The sequence below is a fragment of the Furipterus horrens genome, unplaced genomic scaffold, assembly GCF_987537825.1.
Source record: "Furipterus horrens unplaced genomic scaffold, mFurHor1.1.pri manual_scaffold_7, whole genome shotgun sequence".
NCBI lineage: Eukaryota > Metazoa > Chordata > Mammalia > Chiroptera > Furipteridae > Furipterus > Furipterus horrens.
In genome coordinates, this window is record NW_028327177.1 from 66,615,406 (window position 1) to 66,635,099 (window position 19,694).

Below are 19,694 nucleotides of genomic sequence, written 5' to 3' on the forward strand. Positions count from 1 at the left end.
TATTCATCCCAAGAAAGCAAGGATGGCTTAACATTCGTAAATCAATACTTGTAATATATCAGATAAACAAAATGAAAGACAAAAATCACATGATCATATCAATAGATGCTGAAAAAGCATTTGATAAAGTACAACACCCATTTATGATGAAAACTCTCAGCAAAATGGGAATAGAAGGAGCATACCTCAACATAATAAAGGCCATATTATGAGAAACCTGAAGCCAACATCATACTCAATGGGCAAAAGCTGAAAGCATTCCTCCTGAGGTCAGGAACAAGACAAGGATGTCTACTCTCTCCATTCCTATTCAACATAGTCTTGTAAGTTCTAGCCACAGCAATCAGACAAGAAAGAGAAATAAAAGGCATCTAAATTGGAAAAGAAGATGTAATACTGTCATTATTTCCAGATGACATGATAGTGTACATAGAAAACCCTATAGACTCCACAAAAAAACTACCCGATCTAATAAGTGAACTTGGCAAAACAGCAGGGTACAAAGTCAATATTCAGAAATCAAAGGTGTTTCTGTACATCAACAAAAAAATATCAGAGATAGAAACTAGAAGAAAAATCCCATTTACCATAGCAACAAGAAAAATAAGGTACCTAGGAATAAACTTAACCAAGGAGGTAAAAGACCTGTACTCAGAAAACTACATAACACTGAAGAAAGAAATTAAGGAAAATACAAATAAATGGAAGCATATATCATGTTCATGGATGGGAAGAATCAACATCATTAAAATGTCCATACCACCCAAAGCAATTCATAGATTCAATGCAATCCCTATTAAAATACCAACAACATATTACACAGACCTAGAAAAAATACTTCAAAAATTTATATGGAACCAAAAAAGAGCCTGAATAGCCTCAGCAATTAAGAGGAAGAGGAACACAGTAGGAGGAATCACAATACCTGACATCAAACTATACTACAAGGCCACGTAATCAAAACAGTCTGGTACTGGCATAAGGACAGACATATAGATCAATGGAACAGAATAGAGAGTCAAGAAATAAACCCAGGTCTATATGGTCAACTAATATTTGACAAAAAGGGAAGGAACATAAAATGCAGTGAAAAGAGCCTCTACAACAAATGGTACTGGGAGAACTGGACAGGGACCTGCAAAAAAATGAAACTAGACCACCTTCTTACACCATACACCAGAATAAACTGAAGATGGATCAAAGGCTTAAATGTAAGCCATGACACCATAAAAGTCCTAGGGGAAAACATAGGAAGGAAAATTTCAGATATCCCACATAGTAACCTTTTCACTGATATATCTCCTAAGGCAAGGGAAATAAAAGAAAGAATAAACAAATGGCACTACATCAAACTAAAGATTTTCTTCTCAGCAAAAGAAAACATCAGTAAGATGAAAAGGAAACCAACAATATGGGAAAACGTATTTGCCAATGATACCTTAGACAAGGGACTGATATCCAAAATATATAAAGAACTTATACAACTCAACACCAAGAAGACAGACAGCCCAATTAAAAAATGGGCAAAGGACCTGAACAAACACTTCTCCAAAGAGGACATAGAGGGTCCATAGAAATATGAAAAAATGCTCAACATCACTAGCCATCAGAGAGATGCAAAGAAAAACCATGAGACACTACCTCACACCAGTCAGAATGGCCATCATCAACAAATCAACAACTTGTGCTGGCGAGGATGCAGAGAAAAGGGAATCTTACTGCACTGCCGGTGGGAAAGCAGACTGGTGCAGCCACTATGGAAAACAGTGTGGAATTTCCTCAAAAAACTAAAAATGGGACTGCCTTTTGAACCAGCAATTCCATTGCTAGGATTATATCCAAAGAATCCTGAAACACCAATTCAAAAGAACTCATGCACCCCTATGTTCATAGCAGCCCTGTTTACAATAGCTAAGTGCTGGAAACAACCTAAATGCCCATCTGTAGATGAGTGGATCAAAAACAGTGGTACATTTACACAATGGAATACTATCAGCAGAAAGAAAGAAGAAACTTCTACCATTTGCAACAACATGGAAGAACTAGAGAAATTATGCTTTGCGAAATAAGCCAGGCTATAAAAGAAAAATACCTTAAGCTATCATCTATTATAAGAGACTAATGAACAACACTAACAAAAGAACAAAGCTGAACCAGAGGTATGTAAACAAGTAGTAGACAAACAGTGACAAGGGGGTAGGTGGGGAGAGAGAAGGGGGTAAGAAGGGGAAGGGTATAGTCAAATAACATGTATAAATGACCCATGGACATGGACAACTGGGTGGGGACTGACTGTCAGAGAAGGAATGGACATGGTGTGGGGAAGCAATAGGGGAAAAAGTGGGATAACTGTAATAAAAAAACAAACAAACATTTTTAATGGGGGAAAAAAGAAAATACAAAGAATGGAAATGCAATTTTAGTGAATATTAGAAGGACACATCAGAGAAGGAAAACTCTGATTCCAAAAAACCTCCGCTGCCTTGCGGCATACCTCTTCAGGGGAAAGGCTAAGGGAGTAAACCCCGACAGAAAATCCGGAGCCGGAGTCCCTAAGGCGGTTTGACGTTGTAGTCAACACCGGCAACTCCTGCGGCACACCTGAAGCCAAGCTGTATTGACTCCGTCTTTCCCTTGGATCCTTCAGCTGCGAAGAGAGGGGGGGTCTGCTGCATGGGCAATGGCAGACCCTCCATATCAGCCTGCCCAGGCTCTGTAGCTTCAGCTCCACTGGAGAGGACACTCCAGCGTCATCGCAAGATGTCGATTCAACACGGGAGGAGACAGATACCGTGTCACTCCCGAGTCGGACTGCACAACCATTCTCGGCGGTGCAGATAGACTCTTAAGAAGCTACACCATCGTCTCTCGAGACGGACGGCTGCCGACAACGAGAAGGACAAGGATTTTCCTTCACATTATATATTTTTCTCCCTACCTGATCCCTCCAGAATTTGGCATTCTGAAGAAGTAAGTAATGACATAAGGTTCTTTGCATAAAACTAATAAGACCAGTTGTTAATAGAAATTTTGTTGGCCATGTTGACGGGAATGTCATGCCTGAAGGAGGCATGCCTGGGCTCTGGTTGGTACCAACAAGCCCTGAGGAACTAGGATTCTCAAAGGTAATAAAAGCCCATGAGAAAAAAGCCATGGTACCTTGGCTTGTTGTGTGGTCCATGGCAATCTCTCCAGGGAAGGAACGAAGGTTGCTTTCCTGAAAGATGACCAGAAGGGATCTTAACGCACAATGGAAAACCTGAAGGGCTTGGAAAAGACAGTGTTTACAGACAAAGCCAAATGGCAGGTATGTGGCTCAGCTTCTGTGCCCTGAAGGGCAGAATGAAGGTCACCCTAAGTGTTCCTTGGGTAAGTTTCAGCAAAGCAGACTTAAAGATCATAAGTGATCATTTGCTGTTCTTGTTGTGTTTATGCAGTCCTTTTAATGACAAAGAGGGTAATCTGAAGGAGAAAAATCGTGATTCAAGGAAAATCACAATGCTCAGTAGCAGACTATAAAGTCGTGCAGCTAACTGTCTTCAAAGTTTATTTTCATTTAAAGTTTGTTTTCATTTGAAAGTTAAACTAGTTCTGTGGCTTCATCAAAGATGCTTAATTTACAGGCAAGAAAAATGTGAAATGCCTTGCAACTGGATGTCTTTCCAATAAGACAGTCTTACAGATTTAGAGAGTTGTTCGTGGGTTATGCTTCATAAATTAACATGTGTTTTCTTTTTCAAAGGGCGTAAGCCTATGATCTCATTACCTGAGTGGTTGTCTGTACGTATAGGCCTCACTTAATCCTGTCTGCCTCACTGCCCCCTGAGACTCAGCGGTTTGGCTGAACTAAGTGGCTGGGTTGGTGAAGCATGGGGTGGTCTGTGGGCCTCGTCTTATAATTGATTTCTCTTTTCTATCCTAAAGGCTTGGACAAGGGCCCAGAGATCTGAGAGGGGGGAAACCTAAAATATTTCCTCAGCCCAAATTAAGTATAATGGGCAAAAGGGTTTTGGACAGGTGAGACATGCCTGGCACACCTTCCTCCAAAGAAGCCCCTTTTTTCCCCTAATGTGGGACAATGAAAAATTAATACCTTCCTTTTGTCACCTAGTGGTTATGGATTGAATGATGCCTTTTAACTCTGTCGCCAAATCTATTGCCCCCAGAATACAACAAGGATGCCAGCCTGTTAAGCCAAGCATGCCGTTGTCTGGGGACAGCCAACTGACCTGGAATCTGCAAGATCCTTTCCCATGTGGGAAGGCCACCCTCCCTTCACACCCCTACTCTTATTAGGAATTTCTGGACCCAAGGGTAGGTAGGACAACAACCATGTCCAGCTTGAAGCAGCTAGAGGAGCACAAGACCTTCGCCCACTGTACTTTATAAGATTACAAAGGGTCTTAAGTCTGAGAGGGAGAGATTATTTTTTATTGTTATAAAAATTAATTAATTAATTAATTAAAAATAATAATATAGAAAAGGGTGAAGCCAAAGTACTTATATATACGACCCATGGGCATGAACTGGGGCGGGTGGTGTTGGATTGCTGGGGGACCTAGGGTGTTTGGCAGAGGGGAGCAAAGGGGAGAAAATTGGAACTATCTTAACAATATAATCAATAAAATATATGTTAAAAAAAAGGAAAGACTGAGTATTTGTTGTCAGCGGACTTGGCTTATAAGATACTCTATTAAGGCTCTGAAGCTGCAAGAATGTGAGACTAGACGATAACATCAATCCACAGGAAGAAATCAGTAAATATATGAATACAGTAGTTCCTCTCTATATCGTGGTTCACTTATCACGGTCTCACTGTATTGTGGGATTTTTAAAAATATTATATTATTTATTTAACATGGACATTTTGCTATATCGCAGGATTTTGCGGTACTGTATAGGTATGTTGTTAAAGTTATGTCAGTTTAAGAGTGTAGAATATGTTTAAGAACATAAGTAGTGTTTATAAAAGTGAGGAAAAGGTTAATAAGGGAGTGGGAACAGTTAATAAAGGACTGGGAATGGTTTGTAAGTGTGTGGGCAGGGTTTATAAAGCCTTAAAATATATATAAATACTAAAATAAATGTAAGTTTCCTACTTCATGGATTTTCACCTATCGCAGGGGGTTCTAGAATGTAATACCCATGATAAATAAGGGAATACTGTACATGTAGAAGAGTGTATAAAATATTTTTCTCGTTCCTCTATTAAGTTCTTTAAAAGACAAAAGATCACAGAAAGATATAATTATTACACTGTAGTTATATTTATAGCCTATAGATATAAAGTATATAATAATAGCAACACAGGGGAAAGAAAAAGAGGATATATTGGAACCAAGTGTATAATTCATTGTAATTAAGTTTTATTCTGAAGTAGATTTTGTTAAGATGCACACTGTAATACCTCAAGCAACCACTAAAAAATAACTAAGAAAAAGTAATAAATTTCTATAGAGGAATCAAAATGGCATACTTATTTATTTCACACAATGTTAGGCAGTTAAGTAGAAAGTAGACTCAAACAGATGAGAGAGATAAAAAACAAATAGCAAAATGGCAGATGTAAGAGGTAGATATGTCAGACTGAATAAAAGGCCAACATCCAACTATATGCTATGTACAATAGACAGACTTTAGATTGAAAGATACAAATGAAAGCAAAGGATTAAAAAAGATGTACCACTTAAACAGTAGCCATGAGTGAACGATAGAGAATAGGACTGTGTGGTGTTGATATGGGGATGGTAACTAGATCAATGAAGAAAATAAAAGTCCAGAAACAAACCCTTCCTTTGATAAAGATGTCAGCAAAAATCAATAAAGGGTAGTGACATAATTATATATCTATAGGAACTTGAGACTCTTACCTTATACCTTACAAAGAAATTAGCTTGGGATGGGTCAGAGACCTAAATGTAGCAGCTTAAACTATAAAACTTCTAATATAACAGTAGGAAAAAAAATCTTTGTGACTCTGGATTAGGCAAAGAGTTCTTATAATGCAACACCAAAAGCATAAGCCAGAAAGTGATATAATGAACTTTACTGAAATTAAAAACATTAGCACTTCAAAAGACCAATAAGAAGATGCAAAGATACATACAGACTGGGAGAAAATATTAATAAATCATATCTGATAAAGGACTTGTATACAAAATAAAGAACTCTTACAACTCAATGAGAGAAACACCCCAAATTTTAAAAATGGGCAAAAGACTTAACTAGACAATTTATCAAAAACCTGAATGGCTAAAAAAGTCCACGAAAAACTGATCAACATAAAAGTCACTAGGGAAAGGCAAATTAAAACTATAATGAAATAATACCACATACCCACAACAATGGGTAAAATTCAAAAGCTAGATAATATTATATTATTGTATCAATGCTCTAGTTGGTGCTCTAGGTCATCCAGAGCATGACCTGGCCTCACTCCTCAATCTGCATATACTTGGAGTAGAACAAGTATATGTCCTACTACTTTCTGCATATACTTGGAGTAGGATAAATGTAGGACAATAGGAAGTGGTGGGGACTGGAGAATGCTTGCTTTGTTGAAAAGGGCAGACTTAGCTCATATTGGGACACTTGTAGCATATGTGAAGTGAGACTCAATGATATCAGCTTTAGCAATCTTTAGAGAGGAGCTAGGATGTAAATTTAAATGTAAAATCACCCTAATTTTTAAAGCCTAGAAAAAAAGAAAAAAATATATTTGTGAGGAAACTGGAACTTTCATACGCTATTGGTGGGACTGTAAAATGATATAGCCATTTTAGAAAACAGTTTCTAAGTTTCTTAAAAAAATTAAACATGATTTGCCATATAATCAAATATTCCATTCCCAGGGATCAACTCAAGGGAAATGAAAACAGGTAAATGAAGACAGGTCCACACAAAGCCCTCTACAAGACTGTTTATAACAGCATTATTAATAATAGCACAAAACTGAAAACAATCCCAAACGAAATGTAGTAAATGTATACAATGAAAAACCATTCAGTAACAAAAATTACTAACATATTGATAGAGGCTATACCATGAATGACCCTCAAAAACATTATGCTAAGTGAAAGAAACTAGACAAAATTTCTATGTTTTTATATATACAAAGACCATATAGTTATAAATACTGTACATATACTTATATATAGGCACATACGTATATTGTGATTGTATTTATATGAAATATCCAGAAAAGGCAACTTTGCAGAGTGAAAGCAGACCAGCAGTTAGGAGCTCGGAGTATAGATTAACTACAAATTGACTTGTAGGAATTTTTTCTGAGGTGATGGGAATTTCTAAAACTGGATCATGGCACAGCTCTATAAATTTACTAAAATTATTAAACTGTACATTTACAATAGAATAGCAAATAGCAAATTTTATGGATAAAGATTTTACTTCGATAAAGCTGTTTTTAAAAAGCTATGGTATTCACTCTAATACAAAGAAATGACTCACTTTAATTGAAAACAGTACAAACCTACTAATTAAATCTGTTCCATTTACACACCATTAAACACTTTGGGAAAAAACTTACAAAAAAAAGTCCCAGCAAATCTGTTATTACCAAATCTGTTTTGATAGTCTTGCCAATTGCTTCAAGAAATAGGCCACGTTAACACGTCAATTAGTGTAATCTGAGCAGCATCAAGCCTGAGCTGAACTGATAACAAGACAGTAACCTCTACCTCTGAAAATTTTAACTGTAGGTTCCTGACTTTGATATTTAGATGGAAGAAAACTTGAACATAAAAACAGTACTTTTAAATGTAGTAAAATAAATTCACAAAGATTTTTTCTTTTTTTTGAAACAGTGAAAATAAAGAGAATAAAATGCAGGATTTAATTTTAGAGCTTCGCTGACTACAAGACATATATGAATTTTTATTTTTTCACTAAACTAAGTATATGTATTTCATTGAAAACAACCTCTGACTCAAACATTTAAAGCTTTCTGTGCAAAACTACCATGGTTTGAAATTATAATATTTTGCTGTTTGCTATTCTGTTTAAGGAACAATGTAGTTATTGTACTGAATTATTTGTTCCTCTCTTCAGGTGATATATAATACAGCACTCACCCTGCTTTCTTCTAGGCTATCAAATGGACCTGGTGGATCATCCAGACAAAGAAATTCTCTCACTGCCAGGCTTTTTAAAGGAAAAAAAAAATTAGCTGAGGTACAAATGAGTTTACAAAAGATTGCAAAAAGCAAAAGTTAGTTTGAAGCTATACAGTCTTTTAAGCCAGTTGGCTGCTGATACACCAAAACAAGCAAGTTGGTTTATGTGGAGTCATACAAGCAACCAAATACCATAAAATATATAGAAGATACAAAGATTTTAAACTTTTCTAAGATCTTATGAACATGAATAGAGATGGAGAATTTATGTTACTTAAAAACTACAGGACATCAAACATGATTTAGAATAATGGTACAGAGACCAATCTAAATGGTGAATAGATACTTTATCTCCTTCAAAGAAGTGTTAGTTTGAACTAGTCTAAAAATGTCTATTTTGTTATGAAGAAATACTATTTCTAACTTATACTTCATTTGTTTCTTCTTTGGGGGATGCATCTAAAGTAATTAAAGAGTACTTACTCTGAAAAAAGTTAAATATTTTTCTTGCAATCTTTTAAAAAAATTATTATTACATTAGTTTAGTTTTTTTCTCTAGGAAGTTCAAGAGAAAAATTCTAGCCATCCAATTTCTGAATTACCATAAATTTTGAAATAATGAAATATAGTATTGTTATGCTTATACTTTGCAATTATCTAAAATAGGTTAGGAATGTAGAAAATTAAACTCCCTTTTAATAAAAATACTCCACTCTGTAAAAACAATTTGGACGGAGACAACTCTATGTGCATGTTAAAACATAAATGTGGGTTTTTAATTTTTTAAGGTGTAAAACGACAGAAATATAATTTCTTAATGTACTATGTAAAGGAGATGTCAACCTATGCTGAAAAGGGAATGGGACATAGGGTTCAGATTGGGGCAGATAGGTTGATGATGATGGGGCATGGTCATAAAGAGAAAAACGGAATTTTTAGTGATCTTTCCCCCACAAACAGTATGAATTAATATAGAGCAGTGGTTTTAAGAAAACAATCCAGAATTAATATAGATAAGTGGTGTTAAGGCGCAATCCAGAACATCCCCAAAAGGAGAAAATTTCTGGTCTATACATTTTTGACAATATAGGTAACAAAGGACACATTCAAGGAAACAGAAAAAACTTGAGTATTCACAGTCAGGGAATTATAGAGATGGAAGGGATCTTAAATGTGGTCAAGTGGAACCATCCATAGCATGCTTTTTTATCTCTTTAAAATGTTTGGCTAAGAGAATACCTAAACAGTTCTAAAAATAGGGAATATTCCATCCTATGTTTGAACAACTGAAAATTAGAAAATTATTTCCTTCACTGAGCTGGGACTTATCTCCTGGCAGCTTCGATTCATGAGTCTTAGTTCCGCTTTTTGGGACCATTCAAAATAAATATATCTTTTTTCACATGACAATCCTAAAATACGTCAACAATGTTATATTTCCTCTAACCTCATGTCACCAAGAAGCAATAATAATACACTAACATTTTCTTTCCTTCTTTTTCTTTTTGTGTCACAAAATTAACTCAGCACTTAAAGCCTTACAGGATCTCTGCGTTCATGAAGCCAAGTTTTTTTTCCAATTTCTTAAGGTATAATTGACAATTACAAATTATACCCATTTAAAATGTACAACTTGATTTGATATATGCATATACTGTGAAACATGAACTGCAATCAGGCTAATTAACATATCTCCATCACCTCACATTTTCAAAGTATGTTGTACACATAGGGCAACATATCCTATTTTATTTTTTACAACCATCATGTAGATATTTCATCATTTTACAAACGATACCAAAGTTCAGAGAGGTAACATGATTCACTCAAGATCACACAGTGAACATGGTAGAGGAAGCTCTTAAATTTCTTCTCTGTGTAAACATGCTTTTCTCTTATATTTTTTTCTCTTATATTTTGGTTTATTTGGATTCTCTCCCCTTGCCAGTTGCTTCACTCTCACCCCATTCAACCTTTTTCCCTCTTTAATCAAGACTTCTAGAATACTGTAGTTGGTTTAACAGCACAGAGAAGAAGACTACCATATGTTTTTTTTGTTGCTGTTGTTTATAGATATACTTCCCACCTACCACTATTTATAATGGAAAACCATCTACTAGGCAAAAGTGAGCTACAGGAACTAAATTATCTTGAGATTGAGAAGTCAAAAGTTTGGATGAAACTCTGAGATAATGGTTAAGACTAAAAGGGAAGTCCTAAGAAGAGAAGGTTGTTTTAAAAAATACTTTCAGTGTATGACAACCCACCGTGAGACATTATTTTCTTATGGGTTTATACACAGATGCCCTCATTCTTTAGTAAAATTTTTACGTTCACAAATTACTCTAATTATTGGCATGCCTAAGAAAAAAAAAGTGGGTAAGGGAATTCATATATCTCTTTTTACGCCTTTGGTTTATAGTAGAAATTCAGCCCAAGATCAACAGTGACATTGTCAATGTACTTAGCTGTAGGAATATTTTCTTTGGAGAGGTTTTTCTTTTATTCTCCTTCTTTAAAAATCCTCATGATCTATGGCTCACTAGAGTTCTATTCAGATGAAATCCAATGGCTTCCCTAAATTCTTTTCAATCTAGTTCTGAGATTATATTCTATGCCCTGCTTCTTTAATCTATATCATTAAAAATGAAATGTAAAACTGGTTTTACAACTTTGATTTGCAAAACATTTTTTCAGTGGTTCACTATTTCTTCTGTTTCAAAAGGACTCAACTGGAAGAGGAAAGTCAATACTCTCCAGCTCTATGCCCATCCAAGGAGAGGGCCACACAAGAATTTCTGGGATAGTGTTTGAGAAGACAATTGCTTTCTCAAAAATTCTGACACCTTTTCTTACTCCCTAGAAAAGGAAGCCCTTATCCCTGCTTGAGAATAACTGACTAGAGAACCTTTTTTAGATTTGATAAATATTTGACTGCCTATGTGTGTCATGATTCTGCTCAATAATTTCCTATATATTATCAATGTATGACATAAATAAAGTGAACTCAAATCAAATATACTAAAGAGTCTATATTATTAAACAGTCTATATCTTAAATAGAAGTCATTAAAAAAGTCTTACTCTTTTTCTTAAAACTTGTTTACTGATAGGTTCAAAACAGCCCCTAATCTCTCTTCTGTATTCAATCTTTTATACTTTGCTTCCATTTGATCAGGATAATGAAGATAAGTAAAACACCAGGATAGAAGAGGAAAGTACCTGACTAAGGGAACACTCAACAGTCTGGAATTAAGGCTCTACATCTTTTTATTCTCTTTACATGTTACCTAGAGTACTGTTTTAGTGTTTGGGAAAATTCTACTATAAAATTAGGATCACTTGTTGACGACTTACCTCGTCTGAAGAAAAGGACACACAGCTGGCATCCCTTAGCATTGTTTTTATTATCACAGCAAATGTGCCCTATAACTTAAACTCTTCTTTTGATCCTTTTGAAAAAGTTTTCGTTACGAGTTTACTGTATTTTCAAAATCTTACAAAACTGCTTCATCCAGTGAACCTTCACTTTCTATTTACTGCTTTACTTTCCTATTTTTCTTTCATAAGTATATGTCAGTTTACGTCACAATTTTTTAAAAGGCCAGTAATTTAACAGCTAAATGTGTTCTTTATCTTAAATGTTACAATTAAAAAAAGAAAAAAAAAAAAAAAAACCCTAAAACTAATGCTGACAATTCATGAAGTGGTCAATTAAGAATTAGGTAAAAAATTATACTAAAAATACTAGATACCAATTCTGTTAAAACAAAATTAGGCACAAAGGGTCATTGCATGAAAATATTATTGAGGGATTTCAGATAGAAATGTTGTATCACTTAATATTTCTCTTTATTTTTCTCCACCAGTTAAAAGAAAAAAGAAAAAAAATATAAAAGACATTAAATACCACCCTGAGGAGAAGGCATTGGGGATCAAGACTGGTGAAAGTGAGGGTCATGGTACAGGAGCTGGCTTGTGGGTGTAGAGGACATGTTTGGCTTCCTGTGGGGTCCTAGTTTAGACCTTGATTATCTCTCTCCCACTTATTCTTAGTTCATTTGTGTCCGGATGTTCAGGCTTATTCCTTCTAATCCAGAACAATACTTCAAAAACCAATGTTTTATTTCCAACTCAGCTTAAAATCCATCTAGCCTCCTCCAGAGGGATCAAAGTCAAGATCCTGGTGTTGAAATTTTTATTGAAACCAGAAGGAAATATGGGAGTTTTCTAGGCCAGGGCTGGATGGATAGTAGTGTGAAATATTGCCTCTCCAGGGAACAGGATATTTGCAGGCCGTCAGGGACAATACAGCAAGGTGACTTTGGGAAATATTGATAAAAAGACCAATATAGTGGATGTACAGAGGATGACAACAAAACATGAAGTCAGAAAGACAGGCAGGTAGACAAGGTACAGAATGACTTAAACTGCATTTCTAAAGATTACTGTGCCCAGCACACCCTAAGAATCCCAAAGCACCAATTCAAAAGAACTTACGTACCCTGATGTTTATAGCAGTGCTATTTATAATAGTCAAGTGTTGGAAACAGCCTAAGTGCCCATCAGTAGACCAATGGATTAAAAAACTGTGGTTCATCTATACAATGGAATACTATGCAGCAGAAAGAAAAAAAGAAAGAAGGAATTCCTACCCTTTTCAACAGCATGGATGGAACTGAAGACTATTATGCTAAGTGAAATAAGTCAGTTGGTGAAAGACAAATACTGTATGATGTCACTTATAAGAGAAATCTAATGAACAAAATAAACTGATGAACAAAACAGAACCAGAGACATGGAAACGGAATAGACTGAGAGCTGCCAGAGGAAAGGGGGTGGGGGAAGGGTAGAAATAAGGGGAAGGGAGTAGTCAAAGAACATTGCATGAATGACCCATGGACTTGGACAATGAGGTGGAGGTGGACTGCGTGAGTGGGGGACAGGGCAGGATGGAGGAGGGCAAAGGGAGAAAAATTAGCACAACTGTAATAGAATAAACAAGGAAAAAAAAGATCACTATGTCTCCAATGGGCTACAGATATCAGAATGGATGAGGAAGACCAGTGGGAAAGCTGCTGGAATAATCAAGGTGAGATAACTGCTTAGACTAGGGTGTTGATGGTAGGAATGGAGAAAAGCAGATGGATTTGAGTGAAATTTAAAATGTAAAGGAAGGAATAAGGGGTTCTGGGTAGATAACGCTGTTGAATTTTTTTGGGAAGTCTAGAGAATAAACTTTTAAGTCTGTTTTAGATTTAAGGTCACTTTGAGATACCAGAAGATGTCAAGAAGGCAACTGGATACAAGAATTTGGAACTGAGAGAAGAGGTCTAGCTCACAGTGCCTTTCATAGAGAAAAATGAGAACGGTAGGCAGAAGTCTCAAGTAGCCATCAAGTGTAGGCAGTACACATTAAGAACCAAGATGCAGGACTTCCAGCCAAGATGGAGGCATATATACACATGCTGCGTCGCCTCACAACTAAGAAAGAATTTACAATCACTTCAAAACTAGAAAAAACACAGAAAATCCAGAAAATCAAAACTATAGGGAAAGTCAGCAAAGAAATAAAGAAGAAATAATCATCCAGAAAGGTAGGAGGGGCAGAACCAGGATGGAGAGAAATAGGAGTGGAGCTGTGGCTGTAGGGGTGATGCTTGGCAGGCATGTGGCTGGTGGGCGCAGCTGGCGGCGCAGCTAGCAGGACAAAGACTGTAGCCGTGGTGAAAAACACAGTCATACAGCTTCAATCTGAGAAGCGAACCCAGCCCCAGACCAGACCGAGTAGCTTGCTGTTCCAGCACCAGGAAAAATAGAGCCACATTGCTTCTGACTGGGAAAGCCAGTGGGGGTTGGGGTGGGAGAAGAAGCTACCAGTCTCAAAAAGGAAGCAGTATGCTTAGTACGGGAAACGGGAGACATGCCTGGAAAAGTGGTGGCAACTGGCATTGTTCCCTCTCAGACCCCTCCCCTACATACAGCGCCAATATTCAGTGAAACAGGTCACCAGCACTAATGAATACCTAAGGTTCCACCCACTCTACTGTAAAAGGTGCCACAGCCCTACCCAAATCACAGAGGCAAACACAGAAAGCTGTCAAGATGAGGAGAGAGAAAAGTATGGCCCAGAAGGGGAAGCAGATCAAGGTCCCAGTGACACAACTAAGCAACGAGCAGATCAGGAACCTAACACATGAAGAGATAGCTAATCTAACAGATGCACAGTTTAAGGCACTGGTGATAAAGATGCTCAGGGACGTGACAGAAAAGATTAAACAGGATGGGGAAAGAATGAAGGCTATCTTGGGTGAAATGAAGGAAAGTTCACACAAAACAAGTGGTGAAGAAAAGGAAACCAGGGTTCAAATCAACAAATTAGAACATAAGGGAGAAATAAACAGTCAACCAGTACACAAGGAGAAAATGAGAATTGAAAAAAATGAGGAGAGGCTTAGAAACTTCTGGGATAGCTTTAAATGCACCAACATCCGAATCATAGTGTTGCCAGAAGGTGAAGAGGGACAGCAAGAAATTGAAAATTATGTGAAAAAATAATGAGGGGAAACTTCCCTAATTTGGGGAAGGAAATGGATATACGAATCCAGGAAGCACAGAGAGTCCCGAACAAACTAGACCCAGAGAGGACCACACCAAGACACATCATAATCAAAATGCCAAAGGTTAAGGATAAAGAGAGGATCTTAAAAGCAGCAAGAACAAAGGGGAGAATTACCTACAAAGGAGTACCTATAAGACTGTCAGCTGAGTTCTCAAAAGAAACTTTCCAGGCAAGAAGGGACTGGCAAGAAATATTCAAAGTGATGAAAAGCAAGGACCTACAACCAAGATCACTCTATCCAGCAAAGCTATCATTCAGAATGGTAGGGCAGGGTAAGTGCTTCCGAGACATGGTAAAGCTGAAGGAGTTCATCATTACCAAGCCATTATTATATAAAATGTTAAGGGGACTTATTTAAGAAAAAGATGATCAAAACTATGAACTTTAAAATGAAAACAGTATCACAACTATCAACAGAAACTAGGGAAAGGAAACAAAGGCAAACTAAGCAGACAACCAGAGTGGGAACAGAATCATAGGTATGGAGAGTATGGGGGGGAAGTTAGCTGGGAGGGGGCAAAGGGGAGAGGGAGGAAAATGGTGCAGAAATAAAGAAACACAGTAGGAATGTGCAGAATGGACAGGGGGATGTTAAGAAGAGCTTATATGCACAACCCATGGACATGGACTATGAGAGTAGGGACTGCGGGAGGGAGGGGGGTTGCTGGGTGGAGGGGAGCAAAGGGAAAAGAAACTGGGACAACTGTAACAGCATAATCAATAAAACACACACACACACACACAAAAAGAAAAAAGACATAGTGAGGAAAAAAAAAAAAGAACCAAGATGTATATGCAAAGCATGTGTTAGCACAGGCGATATACAAAAAAACACTGAGAAAAAAGGGTTGATAAAAGTGAGACACGATGGTTTTCTTGTTTTCCATCCTTATGTAAAAAACTGCTAAAGACAATTACAGACTCAGGTATCTATTATGCTATTGCTGCCTTGCAAATGCTTTTTTTCAAAATATAGTTTTAATTTATCTGATAATGTAAGTTCCAAAATTAGATATTCAGCTTATATTAAATTATAAAGCAATTTTCTTATAAATATATTCATAAGCAAAAATGCCACAGAGATCCTTTGCCTTTTTAATGATTTCTGGTATTTTAACTTTACCTTCTATATAAATTAACACAACTTCATAATTTTCATATTTTTGCATTACTTTGAAAAAAATGTAAAAAATATTACTTTCAAAATTATATAGTGTCATATTAACCAAAAATCTAATGTGAGGGCCACTTTGTATAAATGATTGCTAAAATACTAAAACCTAAAATCAAGTTAACAGCTGAGTGGTTTTAATATGGTTTACTAAATTTTTAAGTTTGCTGACTTTTTAAAAGTGTTAATATAAAGCAAACACCAAATAAAGTCTTTAATGAAAAAAAGCAAGAAAATTCCATGCAGTATTTGTTAGAGAACAAATAATTATACTTGTTTTATAGTTTTTGTTCACCTTCAATAACTACTGTCCTAGATTTATTCTTTGGTTTCAACTAGTTGTTGAAATGCATTTATAATCTATTTCAATTTGTTACATACCAGTGAGCAATATCCTTGTGAGCTACTAAATTTTGAAGAAATGCTTGTAATCCTAGTTGTCTGTCTTCTAAAAAGTCGGCATTGTAATTATCTTTAAACCAGCGTTTTGGTGGAAGTGCTAATCGAAAGCCTGGAAACATTTCTTTTAACTAAAAAAGAAAAAAAAGAATATACGTTGTTCAACTCCTTTATATTCCACAAAATCTATCCTGTTGACTGGGTATAATGTTCATGAAATAAGCTTAAAATAAATAATTAAATCCATCTAAGCTTCTTATGCCTTAATTTACTTCTTCCAGCTGTGTATACATAGGAGTTAGTTGCTCTGTCTCCTTGCTAACACTTGCATTATTTGTCTTTCTAATGTTAGCCATTCTAGTAGGTGTGTAGTAGTGTTTTACTGTGGTTTTAATTTGCATGTCTCTGTTGATTAATGATATTAAGTATCTTCTCATGTGCTTATTTGGATCTGCATATCTTCTTTGCTGAATTATCTATTCAAATATTCTGACCCCTCATTTTTTAGAAGAAAATTGGGTTATTTGTGTTTTTAAGTTGTAAGAATTCTCTACATTCCAGATATAAGTCTTTTGTCAGATATACATATGACAAATACTTTCTCCCAGACTGTGGCCTTTTAACAGCCTCAGCAGAGCATATTATCTATTTTCATCCATTTTTGTCTTCTATGGGTTATGCTTTTTTAGATTCTATCTAAGAAATCTTTGTGTACTCTACGGTTGCAAGGATATTCTATTTTTTCTTCTGGACTTTTATAGTTTTAGCTTTTACATTTTGGATTATAATCCGCTTTGCATGTTTGGCTTAAATTTTACTTTCTTATGGAGAGACTTTCCCAACCTGCTGAGTTAATTTGCCTTTACACACTGTTCAAGTGACTCTGTGTAATAAGTTACCACAAAACTCATCGACATAAACAACCATTTATTAGGCTGTGGACCCTGTGGGCATAGTGATGATGGTTTATCTCTGTTCCACAATGAGTCAGGAACTCAACTGGAAGATTTGAAGGTGGGAGCTGGAATCATCTGAAGTTCACTCTTATCTATGTGTAGAGAATGATGCTGGCTCTTGGCTGAGCTCTTAGCTGGGTGTCAGCCATAATCTTAACATGGAGTGTCTTGCACTTTCTCACAGCACAGAGGCTATTTCAAGGGGGAGCATCCAAGAGAGAAAGTCAGGATGAAGCTGTGTATTTTGTATGACCTAGCCTATTTGGGCAGCATTACTTCCTCTGTCCTTTTCTGGTTGACTGTTCCAAGCTCACCTAGGTTCAAGGGGGAAGGGAAATAGATTTAACTTCTTAATGGTCAGTGGCAAGATTCCGGAAGAGCACATGGGACTGAAAATATTGCTGTAAACACTTTTAGAAAAGGCAATCTACCACAAATTCTCAAGTCATTAATTTATTTCTAAATGGCATTTATCACAATGTAAATAACGTTCATATTATCTGGACTCTCCTACTAGACCAGTGATTCCAAATCTTGGTTGCACATTGAAATCAATCAAGGAATTTGAAAAGATATTACTGACTATGTCCTACCGCTGATAGATTTTGATTTAATTAGTTGGAATGTGGCCTGGGTGTAATTTTTGGACTTCCAGGTAAGTCCAAAGATCAGCTGAGATTGAAAACCATTTTACTACACAGTGATGATTCTGCCTTACTCATAGTTGCATCCCTGTCTAGCATGGTGCCTGCTACACTATAAGCAGTCAGTAGTCTATGTTCTATAAGTGGGTGAATGAAATAAAACCATGTACATTCACATTTCTGTTCTTAAATGTAAGACTATCACATGGTAAGAAAAAAGACTGACAAAAGGGAAAAAGTCACAGGGTAAAATATTAAGTAAAAATATAAAATAGAATGTTTTGTTTATATTTCTATACATATGTGAAGATAAACAGGACAACAACTAGAAAGCAATTTGGAAAACTAAAAACTCTGACTTGACTTCACGATGTAACTAGAAATTGTGGGCCCTGGAGTTTTGTTATTTAATGTGCTTGCAGTCAAAATAATGAGAGACATGAAAAGGAAATAAAAGTCTTTTTATTAATTTTGAGCATTAAAATTTAAATGTCCCATATGTCCACATACATAGTTAGAAGTTACCCATCGAAATACAATTAACTCTTTACAAAATGTTCATGTTATGGGTACTTCATATTATAGATTATGGGTAATCAATAACTTCTTTTTTTTTTTAACAAAGTACAGTTTGGAAACTATACATTAGCTTAAAATAACTTTAAAAAATGCTAGTTTTCATATTTTATTACATTAAAACATCACTATATTTCCTGAAAAAATGAGATCATAATAGGCATTTGATGTTTCTATAAACGAGCCTCCTAAAAAGATGACCCTGTGACTTCTGCCCCTGGTATTGCCTCTGTAATTTCCTTACCTTTCATAGTAAAAGGCATTTTGCAGATGTAATTAGGGTTACTACTGGCTGACCTTAAGATAGGGAGATTATCTGTGTGAGCCTAATTTTATCACAGGAGCATTTTAAAGTAGAGCTTCCTTGTGGCTGGTGGCAGAAAAGAAAGTCAAGAAATTCCAAGCTCAAGAACTGGACTTGCTGTTGCTGGCTTTGAAGATGGAAAAGCCCTGTATAAGGACTGGAGAGCAGGCTCCATGAGCTAAGAACCTGTGGTTGATAACCAGCAAGGACACAGGGACCTCGGAATTACAACCATGAGAAAGTGAACTCTGCCAACAACATGAATGAGCCTGGAAGCTGATTCTTTCCCAGGTCTTCCAGATAAGAGCCCAGTGGAGCCAACAGCTTAATATTGACTATGTTTGACCCTAAGCAGCAAACCCAGCTTAGCCTACCCAAATCACACTAGGTAATAAACAGGTGTGTTTTAATTATATTTGTGTCAATAATTTTGAAGTTTTCACATTTCCTTTGTTTTCAAAAAAGAAAGTTATATATAGAGATGGGATTTCAAACTACTAAAGTGAAATGAAACCGAATTTTCTTAGGAACTAGCAAATATTTGACTTCACTCAAATAATTAACAAAGCAGAAAAAACACAAATATAACAGCAGAACTGTCAGGAACAGATAATAATTCAAAACTGGAAAGTCAGTTTTAGATTTATTAAAGTACTTACTTTATCATTAAGCCTAGAGAAGTCAGTGTATCTTCTGAATACTACCCAGCTTTCTTCAGGGGTTTTCTTTACTAGAATTTTATAGACCTGCAAGGGGGGAGGGTTAAAAATATATGTAAAGATATTTAAAAATTCAAATCAAATATTTAAAAAACTTCTACTTGACAATCTAGAGCATAACTATTATGTAAAAAGTATCAGAGATCATTCAGACCATGAGATGTACAAATAA

The 19,694-nt window shown here is 36.0% G+C and overlaps 1 protein-coding gene across 5 annotated transcripts in view; it reads right to left on the reverse strand.

Moving 5' to 3' along the window:
* The window catches only part of SNX16 (sorting nexin 16), a 39,402-nt gene that overhangs the window by 14,105 nt on the left and 5,603 nt on the right, over nt 1-19,694 (reverse strand). For all 5 annotated transcript variants that reach the window (XM_090283777.1, XM_090283776.1, XM_090283774.1 and 2 more), the window contains 3 exons: nt 19,463-19,549; nt 16,306-16,454; nt 8,091-8,160 (listed from right to left, as the gene is read on the reverse strand). In XM_090283777.1, coding sequence (XP_090139903.1) covers nt 8,091-8,160; nt 16,306-16,454; nt 19,463-19,549 — 306 coding nt within the window. The remainder of the gene's footprint in view (nt 1-8,090; nt 8,161-16,305; nt 16,455-19,462; nt 19,550-19,694) is intronic.